The sequence below is a fragment of the Numenius arquata genome, chromosome 9, assembly GCF_964106895.1.
Source record: "Numenius arquata chromosome 9, bNumArq3.hap1.1, whole genome shotgun sequence".
NCBI classification, from domain to species: Eukaryota; Metazoa; Chordata; class Aves; order Charadriiformes; family Scolopacidae; genus Numenius; species Numenius arquata.
The window spans coordinates 58,397,309-58,415,284 of record NC_133584.1 but is presented as its reverse complement, the minus strand read 5'-3'; the positions used below and the strand labels follow the sequence as shown (position 1 = coordinate 58,415,284).

The 17,976-nt window shown below is 51.3% G+C and overlaps 1 protein-coding gene across 2 annotated transcripts in view; it reads left to right on the top strand.

Annotated features, from left to right (window-relative positions):
- Nucleotides 1-1,605: 1,605 nt before the first annotated feature.
- The window catches only part of GATA4 (GATA binding protein 4), a 31,899-nt gene continuing 15,528 nt past the window's right edge, over nucleotides 1,606-17,976 (top strand). For both annotated transcript variants that reach the window (XM_074153110.1, XM_074153109.1), the window contains exon 1: nucleotides 1,606-2,131. In XM_074153110.1, the coding sequence (XP_074009211.1) occupies nucleotides 1,606-2,131 (526 nt within the window). The remainder of the gene's footprint in view (nucleotides 2,132-17,976) is intronic.

Sequence of the window (17,976 nt, the reverse complement as noted above, 5' to 3'; positions counted from 1 at the left end):
TGCTGCTAAATTCAGCCCGGCAGAGGGGTTCAGCCTGGGGAATCTGCTAGTTAAATCTAAATCAGTCCCAAGAGTTACTTCTCCGGCCATAATTCCGCCCCCCCCCTCCCCGCCATCCAGCCCTTCTCCGGGTCTGAGATGGTTTTCTAGGATCCCTCCATGGTCTGCAGAGAAAACAACCTCTCGCCCCACTCTCCGACCCTCTTTGGGACGGGTATTTCATCCTGACACCCCCCCGCCCCCCCAAGTGTTTTTTGGAGGTCTCACCATTGCAAACCACATGCGAGGCCCCGATGGCATCCCACGGCCTGCGCCGTGCCGGAAAAACCAGCCCCTCCACCCCAAAATCACACCCACACCCCCCGCCAAAGGAGCCCAAATCAGAAACCAAACCCACATGGGACAAAGCACCCCCCCCTGCCCCATGGCCTCCCCACCCGGACCCACGGCTTCCCCAGTCCCCAGTGGGTCAACCCGTGTGTCCCACGTGGGGAAAGCGATTAAAAACACCCGGGAGGGGGGTTTGTGGGTGCTGCTCGGGGTCTGCTCCCCACCCACAAGTGGGTCTGGGCAGCATTGATGGAGGGGGGGTGTCCAGCGGTTAATGCCCCCCCTTTCCTCCCCTTTCAACCCCCTCCACGCGTGGGCCGGCCTTTCTGGGGTGCGGACACGCGTGGGGCGGGGTCGAGCCAGCCTTCCTCCTCCTCCTCCTCCTCCTCCCCCCCCCCCCCCCCGTCCTTTCCCCACCGTCTGCCTAATTTAATTCCTATCCCCCCCCCCCCCCTCCCCGTCCCCCCTCCCGTCCTCCGCAGCTTCAGCCTCCGGGTCGCCTCCCCGCCGCCACATCAAACGCCGGCCTCGGGGGCCATTAACAACTTAAAGCACCGATCGTACCTGCGGGACAAAGGTTTTCTAGGAGAGAGCATCGCTGTCTCTCACCTTCCCGGCTGTGTAACCCCCCCCACCACCACCCTCATCGGACTGCTCTAACCTCCTTATCTCCTCCGCCCCGGGGAGGGGGACACACACACACACACACACACCGGGCCGCCGCCGCCTCCTCCCGCATCCCCGGACGCATCTCCCCCTGCATCCCCCGGAGGGGTTGTTGGACGGGACGGGGGGCGGGAGACGGGGGGTGGGGGGGGGAAGAAGGAGAAAAACGGGGAGGAGACTGACGGAGGGTTTTAAGCAGCCCAGCCCCATCGTGTTGGGGGGGGCGGAGTGGGTGGGGGGGGGCGCGGCGGTGGGGGGGGAGGGAGGTGATGGATGGAACCCGGTGGGAGAAGCTAAATCCAGGCGGGAGCTAAAAATCTCTCCTCCCGGAGGGACCTGGACTTCTTGCTTGGGGTCTCGAAGAGGCGGCCGGACCTGCTGAAGGTGGGGAAGGTGGGTGGTGGGGAAGAGGTGGGGGGGGAGGTTTTGGAGGAAAATTGCATCGCTGGTGGTGTTTTGGTTTTTGGCTGGAAGGTTGTACCCACGCGAGACCGCTCCGGCCACCGCTCGCCGGAAGGGAAAAGTGGAGCCTGGGGTTTGTCACCCGCTCCCCAACGCTCTGGATTGTGGCCGGGGACCCGGCTGGGGTTTGGGGGGGCCCGTCGCGAGATGTACCAGAGTTTAGCCATGGCAGCTAACCCCGGCCCTCCGGCGTACGAGGGGGCAGGTGGCTTCATGCACAGCGCGGCCGCAGCGTCCCCCGTCTACGTGCCCACCACGAGGGTCACCTCCATGCTCCCCAGCCTGCCCTACCTCCAGAGCAGCGCCTCTTCCCAGCAAGGCAGCCCCGTCTCCAGCCACTCCATCTGGACTCAACCCGGAGCCGAAAGCGCCGCTTACAACCCCGGATCTTCTCACCCTCCCGTGTCACCTCGGTTCTCCTTCTCCACCAGCACCCCCATCCCCGCCACCTCTTCCCGGGAAGCCGCGGCGGCTTACACCAGCTCCTTGAACCTTTCTGCTAACGGGAGGGAGCAGTACACCAGGGGCTTCGGCAGCTCCTATTCCAGCCCTTACCCGGCTTATATGAGCCCAGAAATGGCCACCACTTGGACTTCTTCACCCTTCGACAGCCCCATGCTGCACAACCTGCAGAGCCGAGGGACGCCCGCGGCCGCCCGGCACGCCAACATAGGTGAGCGCATGGGGTAAGGAAGGGAGGGTTTCACCCCAATTTTTTGGGGGGCACGCACCCTTCCTTGGGTAGGGCGAGGAGGCGCGAAGGGCAAGAGGGAGAAATTCGGGATATTCGGGATATATGCCGGAGCCGCCTCTCTGGCTGCAAAACATGGGGGTTCCCCGCTGTGCTGTGGTCACGTCCCCCCTGCACAGGTACAAAGTCACCACTTCTAAAGATCCTCAAGGCCCACAAGTTCAAAAAAAACTAAATATAATTTAATTTAGGCCCGGAGAGGCAAGAAACGATGTGCCGAGCTCCCGCGCAAAGGCCTGCTGGCTCCGCAAGCAGCTCCGTGGGGATTTCGGGGCTGCGAGGGGGATGACCGCCGTTGGGTAGGACCACGATGCTCCGTGGGGGTGCAGGCACCCCCTTCCCAGGCTTGCTTTAGGTGTAAAAGGGGGGAAATTTGTTTGGAAAAGGAGGAAATCAAAGTACGGCCCGTAAATTCCAGATCTTCCCTTTGGGCTGTTTTATGTTATGTCTTTTGTTTTTTTTTTTTAATAATATTTGGAAAGGTCGGTTAGGCTGGAGAAAGGGAAAGCAAAAGGAAATTTGGTGCCGAGGGGGTAGAAGTGATGAAGGAGAAAAAGAAATGCATCCACCTTTATTATCACAAATTTTGGGGGGCTCACAGGCACATCTGAACCACCCAGCCCTGTATTCCCACGTCTCCTTTCCCCAAAAAATCTCAGCCCTGGTTTCTTGTGCCGATCCCCATCTCGGAGCCTTTCGTTTCATGAAGCGTCCCTGGCTCCTACAGCCAGAAATGGCTTAAAATGCCACTTTTTTACTTTATACGTCGGAAGAGGGAGAACGGGGGAGAGAAACGTCTCTGCATCGCGATTTCATAAACCCTTTTTTATTTCCCCGCCTTCTCTCCGCGAAGGTATTCCTGTCGGCACCGGGGTCGGGGTTAACAAAGAAAATGGCTCAAATTTGTCTGCAGATGCATTTTAAGATCGCGTCCTTTAACGCGAATTTTGGAGGGTAATTTTCCCACCATGTCTAGCAAGATTTGCTTTATCTTTAGCAGCATTTTTAGATGTTAAAGAAAGGAAAGTTGGGTGTCGGTGAAGCCTTGGCCTTGCCAACACCTTTTGCTTTTCTTCGGGCGTTCCGAAATTGCTTAAGACTGGGAAAGGATTATCTTTAAGGAAAAAGTTTTGGCCAGCCGGGCGATGTTTTTGGGAAGCCATGAAAAGATAGAAAGTGTAGGGAAAAAAGCAGGATGTATCAAATAATTAAATAACAATTGAATATTATCGACAAGGACATAGGCGCATTTGTATTTGACTACTGTGCCGTCCCTTCCTTGGGAACAAAAAAAAAAACAAACCACCTTTTTGCAGTAGTCTCAGAAGGGCTCTTAGTCATAAAAATAACTTAAAATCAAAATAACGCAGATGAAGAATTGCACTTGCAAAAATACCCGGCAGCTTTTAAAGTGCCAGAAATCGAGGGCAGTGATTTTGGCTTTTCGAGCCCTGCGTTAAGCAGCGGTTTGCAGGTCGCAGCCTGTCTTTTGGTGGCAAAAAAGTGCTTTTTATCCGGGCTCTTAAATAGCAGTGGGAAACCGGGATGCGTTGAGTCGGGTCAGAAATTGTTAGTGGTGGGTAAGGAAGGAAGAAGGAGCTGGGTCCTGATTCGGGAGCTGGATTCCCGGTGTGGCATCTTGGTAGAAAGCGGGGGATTCATTAGCGTGGGTCTGATTGAGCCTCTGCCTCAAATGGGGAAACAGAATTTGGGTTTAAATAAAACATGCTTGGTTTTGGTTAAAAAAAAAAAAAAAAAAAAAAAAAAGAAACTGCCTGAAAGCTGAAGAGTTTTAAATTTGGGATTAAAATGGATTTTTGGGAAGGCAGCTCCCCAGGCAAGTAGTTTAAGGTCCAGACCTGCCCCTTCCCCTCTTCTCCCCGAGTCGGGCTGCTCCCAGACGGGTCTCTTCTCGATGCTGGAGGGATGCTTTGCTGCAGGTCTCCAGGGGGTTGCATGAAGCACATAAAAGCTGGCTGGTGATTTCTGAGCAAGGAGAAGGGTGGGGTTTTTTGGTTTTTTTTTTTTTTTGATGACCAAGGGTGAAAATCCCTGATGGGCCGAAAAAACCGGAGGCACCGAAAGATTTAGTGGGAGGGAAACAGCATTGTGGATTGCACCCGTCACAGACCCACTTTATTAACACATCAGAGCCTGGCTCAGTCCCTGGCACGGTGGGACTCACTCCCAGGCTCCTTCCTTTTCCTTCCCTTAGGACTAACAATAATTTTATCTCTGCACAACAAGGAATCTCAAGGTGGAAACTCGATCCTTGCGCGAGGCTTTATTAAATCAAATGATATTTTTTGCAGGGCTCTCATGTCCCTCCAGTGATTTTGCTTCCAGGAGAACCATCACCTTTGGGTAGCGCTAATTGCAGAGCACCCCTGGGATCATTAGAATTTTAATTATTATCATTTTTTAATAATGAAGATCAAGTCGATGCAGGTGTAGCTGGACAGGCAGTCTGTGCAATTTTTCCCTGCTGTGAAGCAATGCCCTGGGGAAAGTTTAGTGAAACTGTATACAAAAGCACTAGAAAATGTAAAAAGCAAGAATATCTTTATTTCTTTTAGTAGAAATAAAGATCTCGCTGCTTTTTTTTTTTTTTTTTTTTTTTTTAATAAGAGGAATTTTGGTCTGAGTTAAAGCCTGCCAATGCAGCTCTGCGGTTCAAAGCCCTGGGAAGGACGGGCGCATAAATCACATGGGACTATTTGAAAAACTTACCCTGGTGTGAGTTCAAAAATGCCAAATTTGGGCTTTTCAGGGTAAGTTTGGCGAATGATTTCGTTACCCTGAAGGGCAGGATCAGATCCTGCGGCCGAGGCAGTGAACTTGCTCCAGGCATTGCCTGGGATGGGGTTACAGTGAATTCCCGACTTAATGAGGCATGAAAAGGACCGGCTGCAAAGTCCCCTTTCAGGAGGCTTCCCTGCCAGAGCTAAAAAAACTCTGGAAATCCGTCCCCAAATTAGCACGGATGGGCAGTTTGTCCCTTTTCCCTTCCCTGAGCGGAGGGAAGTGGGGATGGAGGGCGGCAGGGGCGCGGGGGGGAATCCAGGGGATGTTTCCAGTCTTGGGATGAAGGGCCAGATCCTGCCTTGCTGTCTCCACCCCCTACAATTTGGCTTTTCACAAATAAAAAAAGCAGGGGGGGGTGTTTTGCCACGGCAGGGAGGAGGCTGATGGGGTTGGGAGTAAATCGGGGCGAGGGGCTGTGGGCATTTCTGATGGGCACTCTGCATTTTGTTTTGACTAAATCGAAGTCAGGGTTCCCTGGACAGGCACCGTTTGAACACAGCAGCAGCAGCATCTGGGAAGATCAAAGCCTGGAGCAGACGTTGCTGGGTTGGAAAATGTCTTCTCCACCCGCCAGTGGGGGAGAGATTGTGCATCAGATCTTAAGCTTTCCCATAGGGATGCTAAGAGATTTGCCCAGTAGCATCCCCTGGGGCCGGCATTCCCAGTGACTCATCGGCATTTGTTACAAGTCTCTGCCCTAAAAGCAGCCCCTCACCTTCTCCAAGCACCTAAAGATGAGGTGGCTGCTCCCGGTGGGCAACGGGTGGTGGGGGGAGCCCAGCATCTCTGCTGTCCCTGCCCTTGGAAGGACGGGGCTGTAGGACAGAGTGATGGGACCTTAGGATGGAGGGATGGGGCCATAGGATGGAGGGATGGGGCTGTAGGATGGAGTAATGGGGACGTAGGGTGGAGGAATGGGGCCATAGGATGGAGGGACGGGACCGTAGGAAAGAGTCATGCGGCTTTAAGATGGAAGGATGGAGCTGTAGGACGGAGTGATGGGACCTTAGGATGGAGGGATGGGGCTGTAGGATGGAATAATGGGGCCATAGGGTGGAGTGATGTGGCCGTGGGATGGAGGGAAGGGACACTAGGATGGAGAGATGGGACCTTAGGATGGAAGGACGGGACTTTAGGATGGAAGGATGGAACCTTATGATGGAGTGATGGGGCCTTAGGATGGAGGGATGGGAGCTTAGGACAGAGGGACTGGACAGCTGTCCCTTTCCCACCTCAGCTCCACCGGAGGGAAAGGTTGGCCCAGGGCTTTGTTCCCCCCCTCACCCCCCCTACCCTCCCCCTGCCGGTTTCAAGCCGCCGTCTGCTCCCCTGCCTAATTTAATTGTCACCCGTCAGTCTGGGATTTGGGATGAAACCCACAGAATTAGGGGACGCAAGATCAAGCTCAAGCAGGCAACTGATTATTACCCCCACAAATCCCCAAACAGGATATTTTAAACTGTATATAAAGCAGCAACAATAAAAATAATAAAAATAACCCCAAATGGGCACTATATCACCCTTATTACCGGTTCCTTCATTGAAAGCTGCACTTTACTACCAAATACAAATGCATACGTAGCATATAATACATTATAAATGCTTGTGAATTTTTATCAAGCAGTAAAACTTACTGCAGTGGCCAGTGGTCCTGAATCTAAGACTTTATTAAGCCAGGGTTAATTATTTTTCTCCTCCACACATGCACTTGCGTGCGTGTCTTTGTCCCCGTAGCCATAACGGCGATTTATTTTTTTATTTTTTTAGAGACAGCTTATATTTTGCTCTTTCTGAATTTAATTCCGTCAGTTTGGGGGGGAAAGAGGTGAAATCCTTGAAGATGAGGGTTTCTTTGGTGTTTCCCCAAAGAAATTGGACCCCATCCTGCTGCCTCCGTGGTCCCCTGATGATGGAGAAGCCTTGGCTCGGCAGGCAGAGAAATGCTTCCCAAAGCTGGTTATCCCAAAACTCATAACAATTAAGGATAAAATTAAGGATGCCTCGGGAAAAAAAAAAGAAACCATCACCAAAGCACCAACCAGCAAATAAAATCCCAAACTGGGTGAAAAAGCAGCAGCGCGGGGAGATGAGCAAGTTTTTTTGCGCCTGAAGGTCGGCAGCTTGTTGCGGCTGGGGGGGGGGGGGAGGATGTGTGCGGGGGGCTGCTAAAATATAGGTGGGAAAATGCACTTTTAAGGAAAATCCAATTTAAAAGACATTTTTAGCGTCGTCCTGAAACCTGCGGAGACCTCGTTTCTCATCGACACAGGGCTCCGGGCTGAAATCTTTGCTCTTTGAGTCCCGTAGAAACCTGCACGCGTAAGAAAAAGGGGGTGTAAATATAATATATCTCCTATATAATATATCTCCTATATAATATATCTATCTCCTATATAATATATCAGGGAGGTTTTATTCCCAAACTCCCTGCCCTCCACGCCAACCTGCTGCCTCCTTCCCTCCCTACCATTTCCTTACTGAAAAGGAGGTGCCGAAACAGGATATTTGGGCATCACCCCGGATGGGGAGGGGGGGGCACAAGGCAGAGGAAGGTTGGGGGGGATGCAGCTGAACATCTCGGGTCCTTCGAGCCTATTTGCGACCTTATTATAAAAAGGCTTAACGAAGCGTCCGCTTCCCGTTTGGGGCTCACCTCTGCCTGCGAAACCAGGCGGGGAGCTGTGTCGAGAGCTCAGATCGCGGGCTTCAAGCGGCCGGTTTTGCTCACGCTGGGAAAAAAAAAAAGGCAGAAATGTTGATTTTTTTAATTTTTTTTTTTTTTTTTTTTTTTGCTGGGACAGACTCACTGGCCCCGCGTTACGGGGACGTGCGGTCCCCGAATAATGTGATTACGCTGCCCCAAACCCCTCAGCCGTAACGGTGAGGGGGAACGCGTGTTAATTCTGCCCGTAGGGGTGCAAAAAAAAACCGGGGAGGTTGGAAATGCCAAATATTCACCCTGTCGGTTGGATCCCGAATTCCCAGTGCCGTCTGGCAGGAAGGTGTAAATACGCCTTCGGTGCGCGAGCGTGAAATGCCGCTCGAAACACCCAGGGAAATACGTGAGAACGTGCTCTTGCCTCCAAAATTAACCCGAATTGTAAACGCAAATTTCATTATAAGGTTGGATTGAGGTGTCGTGGGTTTCTTTAATTATTTTGGGGAGAATTAAAAAACCCTGTGGATCCCCTTTGTGGGGCAAAAACCTTGCGGCCGGCTCTGATAACGGCAAAATATTAAAAATCCTCTGGCCTTTCCAAGTTTTCCCCCCACACCGTCGGTCACGGCCACCGGTCCAAGCTGTAAATACATCCGTAATGACAAATTAACCCCCCAATTATCTGCCGTGCCTGAGCAGGGAGGTCTTTACACGCGGGCGCTTACACGTGCGTGACAGCAGCAGCGCTCGAAAATAATTCCATCAGCGTTTGCCTTCGCAGCCAGCAAAGGCTCTTTTGAAGAAAAAAACCAAAAACCAAAAAAACTCATGTTTCCGCTGCGCCGAGCGATGCCGTTGTAAGGTCTCCCATGGCAGAAATGTGGGGTTTGGGGGTTTTTGGTTTGGTTTTATTTTGTTTTTTTTCCCCTTGCAGTTTTTCAGAAGGCGACTTGCCGCAGGCTCCGCTTGAGTTTGCAGCATCCCCCCCGCTGTTGCACCCTTTGAAACACGCGGGGCTGATGCTTTTTTTTTTTCAATATGAGAAGCCGGAGCTGGATTTTCTCAGCTTTCCCCCCCCCCCCCCAAATAAAAAGCGCAGGCAGGAGCTGGGTCCACCGGGAAAGAAGATTCCAGGCAGAGATTTTTCGAAGCTGGACATCGATCTGACCCCACCATCAGCGCTGAAATATTTCAGCTTTCAGGTTTTTGGCAAGAGCCGGATTTTAAAACCAAATTTGGGGCAGCGTCCACTGGAAGAGAAAATAATTTTTTCTTTTCCAAGAAGCGCTCGGTGATGATTTTTTTTTTTTTTTCTCAGCTCTTTGCTGGCACAGAGGGGGTTTTTTTTTTGCTTAATTGGGTGGACACCTAAACATAGGATGCACTCTTTGCTTGAAGGGGGGCAAAGTTGTGTCCTTCCTACCTTTTTTTTTGTTGTTTTCTCTGTCGTTCTAAGCCCAATCCTGCTGTTTGCCCAGGCAAACCTTGCAGGATCAGACCCCCCCACCCCGTGAAATACATTCAGGATGGGCTGTGAAAAAAAAAAAAAAAAAACAACCCCAAAAAAGCCTCACTTTGCTTCCCCAGAGCTGAAATCACTCCTGTTTTAAAGCAAAAGGAGGTTCGCCGGGCGCTGGTGCAGGATCAGGCCCAGGCGAGAAGGTTCCATAGGGAAGAAATGCAGCCTCCCCCCCCCCCCCCCCCCCAATAAATCATGTGGGGACCTACAGGTTTTTCTCGGGGAGGTGAAGCCCCGAAAGCCAGTGGGATTTTTCTTTTTCCTTTCTGGAAAGTGGCCGCTCGGTTTATATGTTGCAGAACAAAGGGATTTGTGCTGGTTTTAAAATTATTTTTAGCGAGCCGTAAGGCTGGCGGACCCCTTCTCGGAGCCAGCTGGGCTGGAAACGGCTCACGCCAGCCTTGGGAGAGACACTCGGAAATTCTTTTTGTTTGTGAAAGAGGGGGTGGAAAAAAAATAACCCATGGCAAGTGAAGGAAAAGTAAGTTTTTCCTTCCCCCAGAGGTGGGGTGAGGGCAGCCGGGTGAGGGATGCAGCGGGGCCGGTCACCCGTCTCCACCAGGGACTGGTACCGGAGGCTTCTGAGCCTGGGATAACGAAATCCCTGCCTGGAAATGTTTTCCTCCTAATCCCTGGGAATTAGGCCGGTGTCTGTCGGGGGGAGCACTTCAGGAGAGGTCCCACGGTGGGACGCCGCTGCCTGCTCTCGCTCTCCTTCCCAGAGCTCAGCCCTTCTCCTCCGGTCGATGCTTCCAGACGCGGTGCCGGTTATTTCGGGGGGTGCCGGAGCAGGGCTGGGTGCCTCTTGCCATCAGGTTCTTCTAATATGTTAAAATGCAAGCCCAACAGAATAGGTCGGGGGCAGAGATGGAGCAGGGAGTGAGAAGGAGACCAATCCACTCCCCTCAGAGCAAGATTTTGCCAATTCTTGCTTTATTTTACAACTCCTGCTTGCACGGTCTATAATATTCAAGCAAGTTCCAGGTTGTCCCCTGGCCTCGAGGGCCGGGGCAGTGGGCTGTCTCCTTTGGCTCTGCAGACATCTCTGAACGCTTTGGGAGGCATCTCCTTCTTGTCTGCTTCTCGCCTGTTGCTGGCCCTTGTGCTTCGGTGCACCTCGTTTTTTCCTTCAAGCTCCAGCTCCCGGAGTCATGTTATCGTACATCAGGCTCTGGTTTTGCATGAAGGGAAGGAGAAGCTTTTCTGGACAATAAAAAAGCTGGAAAACCCTGATTCCTACATGCTAAAACTCTAGAAGAGACATAAAAATAATCTAATATTTATTATTTAAACTCCTGTGGGTTTCCAAGTTCTTGGGTTTGCAAGCCAGGGAGACATCATTATTTAATATTCAGGGCTTGCAAGGCTGGAGCTGTAAAAAATCAGCGAGGCAGTGAGCCCCAGACATCAGGACTCCTCCGAATGACATGTTTGGCCCCAGATGTCCGAGATTATTTTGGGAAGGGAGCGCCGGCCCCAAGGGCTGCCTGCTCGGGGGACTGGCTGCTGGGAAGGACACTGAGTTGGGACATGCCTTGGTGATGTGGAGCACGAGAGAGGCAGCTGGCCTGAGGGGACGTCTCCTCCTCATGTTCCCCAGGTCTAGGAGGATGCTCTGGATCCTGGGCACAACCAAGGCTTTTTTCCAGTGGCTTCCCCACGTTTGGTCTTTCATTGTTTCAATGGGGCAGATTATCGATGCTGTGATTTACCCTGACCCTCTGGATGGGAAGGTCTGGCCTCCAGGGTTTTCCCAGATCCCACCAGGAGGGACCACAAGCAGGACGGTGAAAGAGGGGAGATTTAGGTTAGATATAGGGAAGAAATTCTTTGCTGTGAGGGCGGTGAGACCCTGGCCCAGGTTGCCCAGAGAAGCTGTGGCTGCCCCATCCCTGGAGGGGTTCAAGGCCAGGTTGGATGGGGCTTTGAGCAACCTGGTCTGGTGGGAGGTGTCCCTGCCCATGGCAGGGGGTTGGAACTGGATGATCTTGAAGGTCCCTTCCAACCCAAACCATTCTATGATTCTGTGATCTCTCTCCCTCCCCCTTCCCTTTGCCCCCAGCCGAGGAAGGGTCTCACTCCGTCAGGTCTCACTGGCTGCCCCGCTGTCTCCTCTCCCCAACCATTTCTCTTCCTAAACCAATCCCAGTCAGACTCTGTCACCCCCCTGCACGCCAAATCAATAACAACGGGTGAGCAGGTTAATTATAATCACAGAATAAACGCCGCAGTCTCAAAGTTCGCTCAACTTCAGCAGCGTTTCAAAACGAGCGGGCGACGCCAAGAAACTTTCATTGATTCCTCCGGGGCAGGTGTGGGAGTTTGAACCTGTCCCCAAGCTGATCTCGATTCGAGACCTACTCAATTTTCTGCCTTATCTCGACTTTCCCCTATCTTATAATGCCTGTTATTTTAGATAAAAAGTCCAATCAATTGAGTTAGAAAAACTGCAAGTTATATGTTGCCCTGATAAGTCCCGTACCTGCCGGTTTATTGGCCTGGGCTGCAATTTCTGTGCGAACTGACCTTTGCCGATGCTTTATCGGTGGCCGAGGAGAATGGCTCCATCCTCCCGCCCCTCCTCGCTCGGGGGCTGAGTTGACTTAGCGTCCAGAATAACTAATAAAAGAGGAAAAGAGAAGGGCCAGGGGTTAGACAAACTGACCGTCCCCTGTAACGTGATGGACCGTAGTAAACACCTTTTTTGTTTGTCCCTGGCTGGCGTCCCGCAGGGAGGCCAGGATCTGGCCCGACTTATTTTGGTGTGACTCCTCTGGGCGGTATTTATCAGTGTAACAACCACCTCCCAGTTGGAGTCAGAGCCTGTGTTCTAAATTAGCCAGCTAAAGAAAACTGGGGGGGGGGGGGGGGGGCTGAATACGCACACCATAATCAATAATTTATCAGTGCCGTCACATTCAGGGCTTAGAGCAATATATACCCTACATATTTCATATCTCACTATACGTGGCATGTATATGTTTTATATATATCTGAGGGGTGTGTGCGTGGTTTAAATACGTGTGTGCTTTATATTTGTGTACGTGTATATAAATATATATATGCACACGGTTCTATACAGCTATGTTGTGTATAGCCATAGAATAATAATTGCAATAGCAAACCCAGAGAGAATTGATCAGAGGTGACTCGCTGCTTGCTACAACGGCGTTCTTAAGGGCACAGTGTTTGCGTATATGTACAAATATGTATGTTTATATACACGTACCCGTGCACATGTATAATACGCACACATATGATAACAATACTACAATTATTCGTATTTCTACAAGCAGGATTTTGCCCCTTCGATGGGGATAAATGTCTTTCCCTCTGATCTGTACCAGTCTGGGGAGAAAAAAAAAACAAAACAAAGAAGCTTTGAGTTTCAGGAGCTGCAGGGCTGTAGAAACGCAGGTTGGAGGATCTCTAGTCCAGCCTCCTGCTTGAAGCAGGACAAGCACTGGCACTAGATGAGGTCAGCTGTGGATTTGCCTGGATGAGGTTTGGAAATGCCCAGGGATGGAAATTCCCCCAGCTCCTGACGAAAATGCCCAACCTGTGGTTTATGCTGTGTCCCCTTGTGCCTCCTCCCACTACTGAGAAGAGTTTGACTCTGTTGTCTGTATTCGTCTGCCCCGCTGCTCCCTGGTATCTTTGTAATAACCCCAAACAGCACTAGTTTCCCTGGGCCCAGAGCTGGCCCTGGCTTTGGTCCACCTGGGCATTGGTAGTCACCTCTATAGACAGACAGATGGCCACCACCAGACAAACAGACGCTGCACTAGGACGTACAGCCACAAATCCTGTGGTTTAAGGAGTTTCAGCTCACAGAATCATAGAATCATATAATCATTTAGGTTGGAAAAGACCTTTTAGATCATCAAGTCCAACTGTAAACCTAACACTGCCAAGTCCCCCACTAAACCATGTCCCCAAGTGCCACATCATCAGCTGCTCTGTAGGAGGCCGGAAGGGCTAAGAGCACGTGAAGGCTGTGCCATGCTTGATGATGAACTAGTGCCAGATGCCAGCCATTAGAACCCGACAGACCACACTCTTCAATCGTTAGCATGGCCCCTGGCATGGTCCAAGCACCTCAGCCTGACCCAAGCAACTCCTGGTGTAGGTCCTGGGAAGCAGTTTGGATGTGACCACTGTAGATCGGGGTCTGAGAGCATCTGACCATGGCCAGACTCTGCCAGCTGGCCTTAGGGTCAGGGTTCACCAGTTACCCAGTAGCCATAAGGCCAGTTCCCATGGCTCAGCTGTGGAGCAGCAGCCTGGCATGTCTCCACAGCACACCTGCTTGTGGTCCCCTGTGGGTACACCAGACAGGGCTGCACATGTTGGGGATGGTCCATTGCCTGTGCTCAACTCAGAAACAGCTGCTTGGGTGGGATCACGGCATTGCAAATCCCAAGCTTTTCTGAACCTCTACATTTTTTTCCCCACCATCCCCTCCCTTGCTGTCATCAAAGGAGAGCCTCTGCTAGGGCACATCCATTTGGACATGGGACGTATTTCAAGGAGGAAAATTCTGTAGCTATTTTTCCTTTGTCAAAAGAGAAAAAAACCATTTCCAGGTGCCTCCTGCCAAGCAGACCCCAGGCTGTGGATGGCCCCATCCTGGCCATTCCCTGGGCTCCCCGTGCTAATCTAAGCTTCGTTAAAAAATATTTGGACAGTTGATAAGCTGAGGAATCTCCTGTTTATCAGAAGAGCCTCAGATATTTACAAGTGTAAGAACTGTAAGTAAGAGTAAGAAAGGGGAGGTCACTGGTGGGTGGGATCAGGCTTGCATCCCAGCAAAAGAAAGCAGACCTTGGACCTTCCCATGTGCACAACTTGACAGTCAGCAGAAGTTGCTGTAGGACACCAGGTTGCTATCAAAGGGGTGGCCAGCAATTATTCTGACCAAAAGCACCCCACATCCTCAGGGGTGTTCGCATGCCTGTCTCCTTTAGAGTAGACTGTGCACCTTTTGGATGTGGGTACTTGTCCTGGTTTGAGGGCCCAAACCATGACAGGCCTTCATGATACTTCAGTGTGTGGGTCAACAGTCTCTCCAGTCAGCTCCGGTACAACCATTGGGCTTGATAGTTTGGGTTCTGGTGGTTTTGGTGTGTTGGAGAGTTGTCAATGCTTTTCCAAGCAAGCAGGTTGGCCATTCCCCCAGGACCATCTCCTGCCCTTTCTCAAAACAGGCAGTTTATTTGTATCTGCTTTAGAGGAATCCATCCCATTTCCACCCACTCTTCTTCCATCCACTGCTTGTCTCCCCATCTATGACTGTGGCCTCTGAAAGTTGTCCTGTTGTCCCCCTCCAGTGAGGCAGGGAAGAGCTTTTGCTCCTTCTCATGGGGGAAGAACAGCATCGCACGGAGATGAAAAGCCTTGCTCAAGGGAAACCTATTGCAGAGCCAAGACTGAGCTCAAATCCAGGTCCAGGATTTGACCCACCTCCCCGGCGTCTCCCTCTTGCACATGATCTCAGCTGGTCCCTTGGCTGCTTCTGCCTCCACCGTCCTTCAAACCGGGGAAAACATATCCATGAAGGAAAGGAGTATTCTTGGCTGCTGGCAGTGGTGTGTGCCATAGACCTTGGCTTGCCGCAGGCAGTGGAGGGAGCTTTGCAGGGGAGGGACGCAATGTTCCCTTTGCCTTGATGTGAAACATTTGGCCTGGGAAGGGTTGCAGAGGAACATTCTCGCTGTGGTGTTTGACAAAGCAAGGAGAAAACAAATTTCTTCGCCTTTTCAAATGCGGCACGTGGCTCGGCCGGGTTGTGGGTTCAATGTTTCAGAAGCAATAAGTAGGGTCTTTAGGTTTGCAGGAGGAAAGCCGTTTGGTGAGGCAGCCAACTGAGTAACCAACCATTTTCTCCAACTTAGACGTGTCAGGTAGACCCCAAAACATTCTGGGACAGCGTTGAGCCACTTCTGTGAAGCTCCACAATGATGCATTTTGCTTGAAACTCTGTTTGTGGCTAACAGTGAGGAATTTACCCCCTTCTCCATTTCCTGAAGATCAGCAACCACACTGTTAATGCAGATCAGAGGAGAGCAGGGAGCCACATTCCCACCAACAACAAACCCACTGATGGGCACTACTCAAACAGGCACTGTCTCACTCTCCCCATGTCTAGGTCCCATTAGTCCATAAAATAGTGGGGCCCTGGATGAATTTCCCCCAAATTCAGTCAGAGAGGAAACAGGCAGAGAAGAGGGAGGGAGAAAAAAAGCTGATGGGCAGAACCTCTTTTTACAGACACATCCTTGGCTCCGTTAGCTGAAGGGTAGGGTAATGCTCATGAGCTTTCTGATCCTTTGTCAAGCTGAGGATGTCCCTGTTGAAAAAGGAAAGGGTCACTGACAGCTCTCTTTTTGGCTACAGATCTCTCCCGGGCATACATTTGGGCTCTTTTATTTACAACTGCTCCCTGTCCCTGCTGCTTTTGTTTCTCCTTGGTTTTTGCTGCTGCTTTCCTTTCCAGTTCAGCCCTGCTCTGCCATGGTACTGAACCAACCAGCGCTTTTAACTGCTGTGATCCGACCAGGAACCACCATTTTGGTGGGTTTTTCCTCTTGAAACTTCAGCTTCTGGCATCATGGGAGCATCTCAACCCATTCAAAAGAAATAGAAGATGTGACTTTCGGCTCTACTAGCTGCAGCAAAGTGCTTATTGAAAGGACCCCTCAAGGCTTAGGCTGTAGGAAGGATTCCCGTACTGTCACTTTTTAATGGAAAAAATCTCAGAATTTGGGACAAACCCTCCTGAGCAGCTGAATGGCAAATTCTGTGTCCTCCGCCATGCTGTTCATGGCTGTTCCTTGAAGCAGAAGGTGAGGGTGTCTTGGGTGAGATCCCAGCGTGTCTTGGGTGGGATCCCAGGGTGTCCATATGTCCGAAGGGGCCAATGTCCTTTGCCTCAGCTGCGAGTGCCCCTGAGAGTCCATTTGGGATTCGTGTATACACAGGATTGTGGCTCTCACCTCTTATGATAACAAATTGTTTTAGGAAACTGCTTCTCTGCGGGGGGAAAACTGCTCTCAGGGTCTGTTTAGAGCCTGTAAGTGCCTGGCTGTGTTTGAAGGACAGCTTCTCCTTTGCTGAGTTGCCTCACTGGGTTGAGAAGACACTTCCGCGGGGGGAAATGTTGATATTAAATATCCCTCCAGCTGTAAACAAAACTCCAGTGCTATATTAATGGAAGTCTCTTGCCATTCCTCTTCACCCAGAGGGGGTGAAGGCAGGAGGGGGCTGGAGAGCAGAAGAAGGTAGACAACCTTGTTGATGTTTCTCATGCAGTAGGGTCTGACCCCAGACCAGGGCAGGAAGGGCTCTTTGTCCCCTTCTAGAGGCTGGTTTGGGAGCAGAAACTTAGAAACTGGTTGCTGGCTCTGAGCTGAAGGGTTCAAAATCTCCCTATTGAAGGTGCTTTTACTGTTATTACCCCTTTGGTTCCTGATACCTTTAGTTTACGTGTTCAGGATGATCTCTCCAAGGTTAACAGATTTAGGGTTGCTAAAGGAACATCCAAACTCAAAAGGTGTGGACCTAGAAATGGCCATGCTGGCGGAATTGGGGTTTGCAGAGATGGTGGAAGGACCCAGAGAGGAGAGTTCAAGCCACCCTTCGGACTCAAACCCTGGGCAACCTCCCTCTGAACCCCAGCTGACTTGGTTTAGAGAGGGTATCTGATTCTCCTGGCTGGGAAGGCAGAAGTACTCAGACTTTGGGTGAGCTGTGTCCTTGGTCAGAGATGCTGTCATGTCCTAGCCATGCTGGAAAAACGTGCCTGTGAGTGTCAGCTGGCTGGTGGTGCTCAGAGCTGCTTTCTTGTTGAGCCCTGCATTGTCCATACCAGTTGATTTCTGTGGACCTGGCGGTGGATGTGAAGGACCGTTCCCAATGACTAAGAGCCATGAAGGGCCACATCCAAGAATACTTTTTCCCTACCAGACCCCAGCAACCCACTTAGGAGTTGCTCCTGGCTCGCTGGGGACTGAATGTCCCATTGTGGAAAGTATTTCTGACATTAGCGTGCTCAAGGCCTCACCCAAGATTAGGAGGCTGTTGTGCAACACACAAGTGACATTTCCTGCCCTGGGGACCTTGCAGTCCTCATAAACAGTAGGTGTGAGGGGAAAAAGATCTCCTTTCATACAGCAAGCTGATGACCAGGATGGGGACAGGACCCAATCCATCCTCTCCACCGGCTTCGTCATTCAGAGATTTCATGATCTGCTCTCAGTGAGAAGGTCCTTCATGGATGAAAGGTAGAAGGACTAAGTAGAAGGCCATTAGTCAAGGCCAGGGACCCAACCCTAAAAAGGACTGAATGATCCCAAGGCTGATATTATCCAAGATAAGGGCTGGGCAAAGGCACCTGGGGGAGCCGTACATCCAAAGAGGAAGATGAGGCCATTCAGCACATGAGGCTACTCCAGCCATGGACCTGTGTCCTTCTCAGCCTGACCAGCAAACATTATCCTTTCCTCAACCCTGTCTCGTACCTGGCTTTGGGAGAGGGAGTAAATCTCTCCAGCAGAAAGGCTATTACAGAGGTCACCGGATGGACCCATAAATCTCCATTATCAGGCAGCGGCTCCTGTGCCACAAAACGGAAATTATTGCCCTGAGTGCGACTGGGGGAGCTTTTCCTTCCCCCCGCATTGTTCAGGGCCCGCTGGGAGCCACTCGGGCAATTTGCTGCCTGAATAAACGTTTCCTTTCCCGGCTGCTAAGTACAAGGAATAAGTGTCAGGGGATCTCATAATG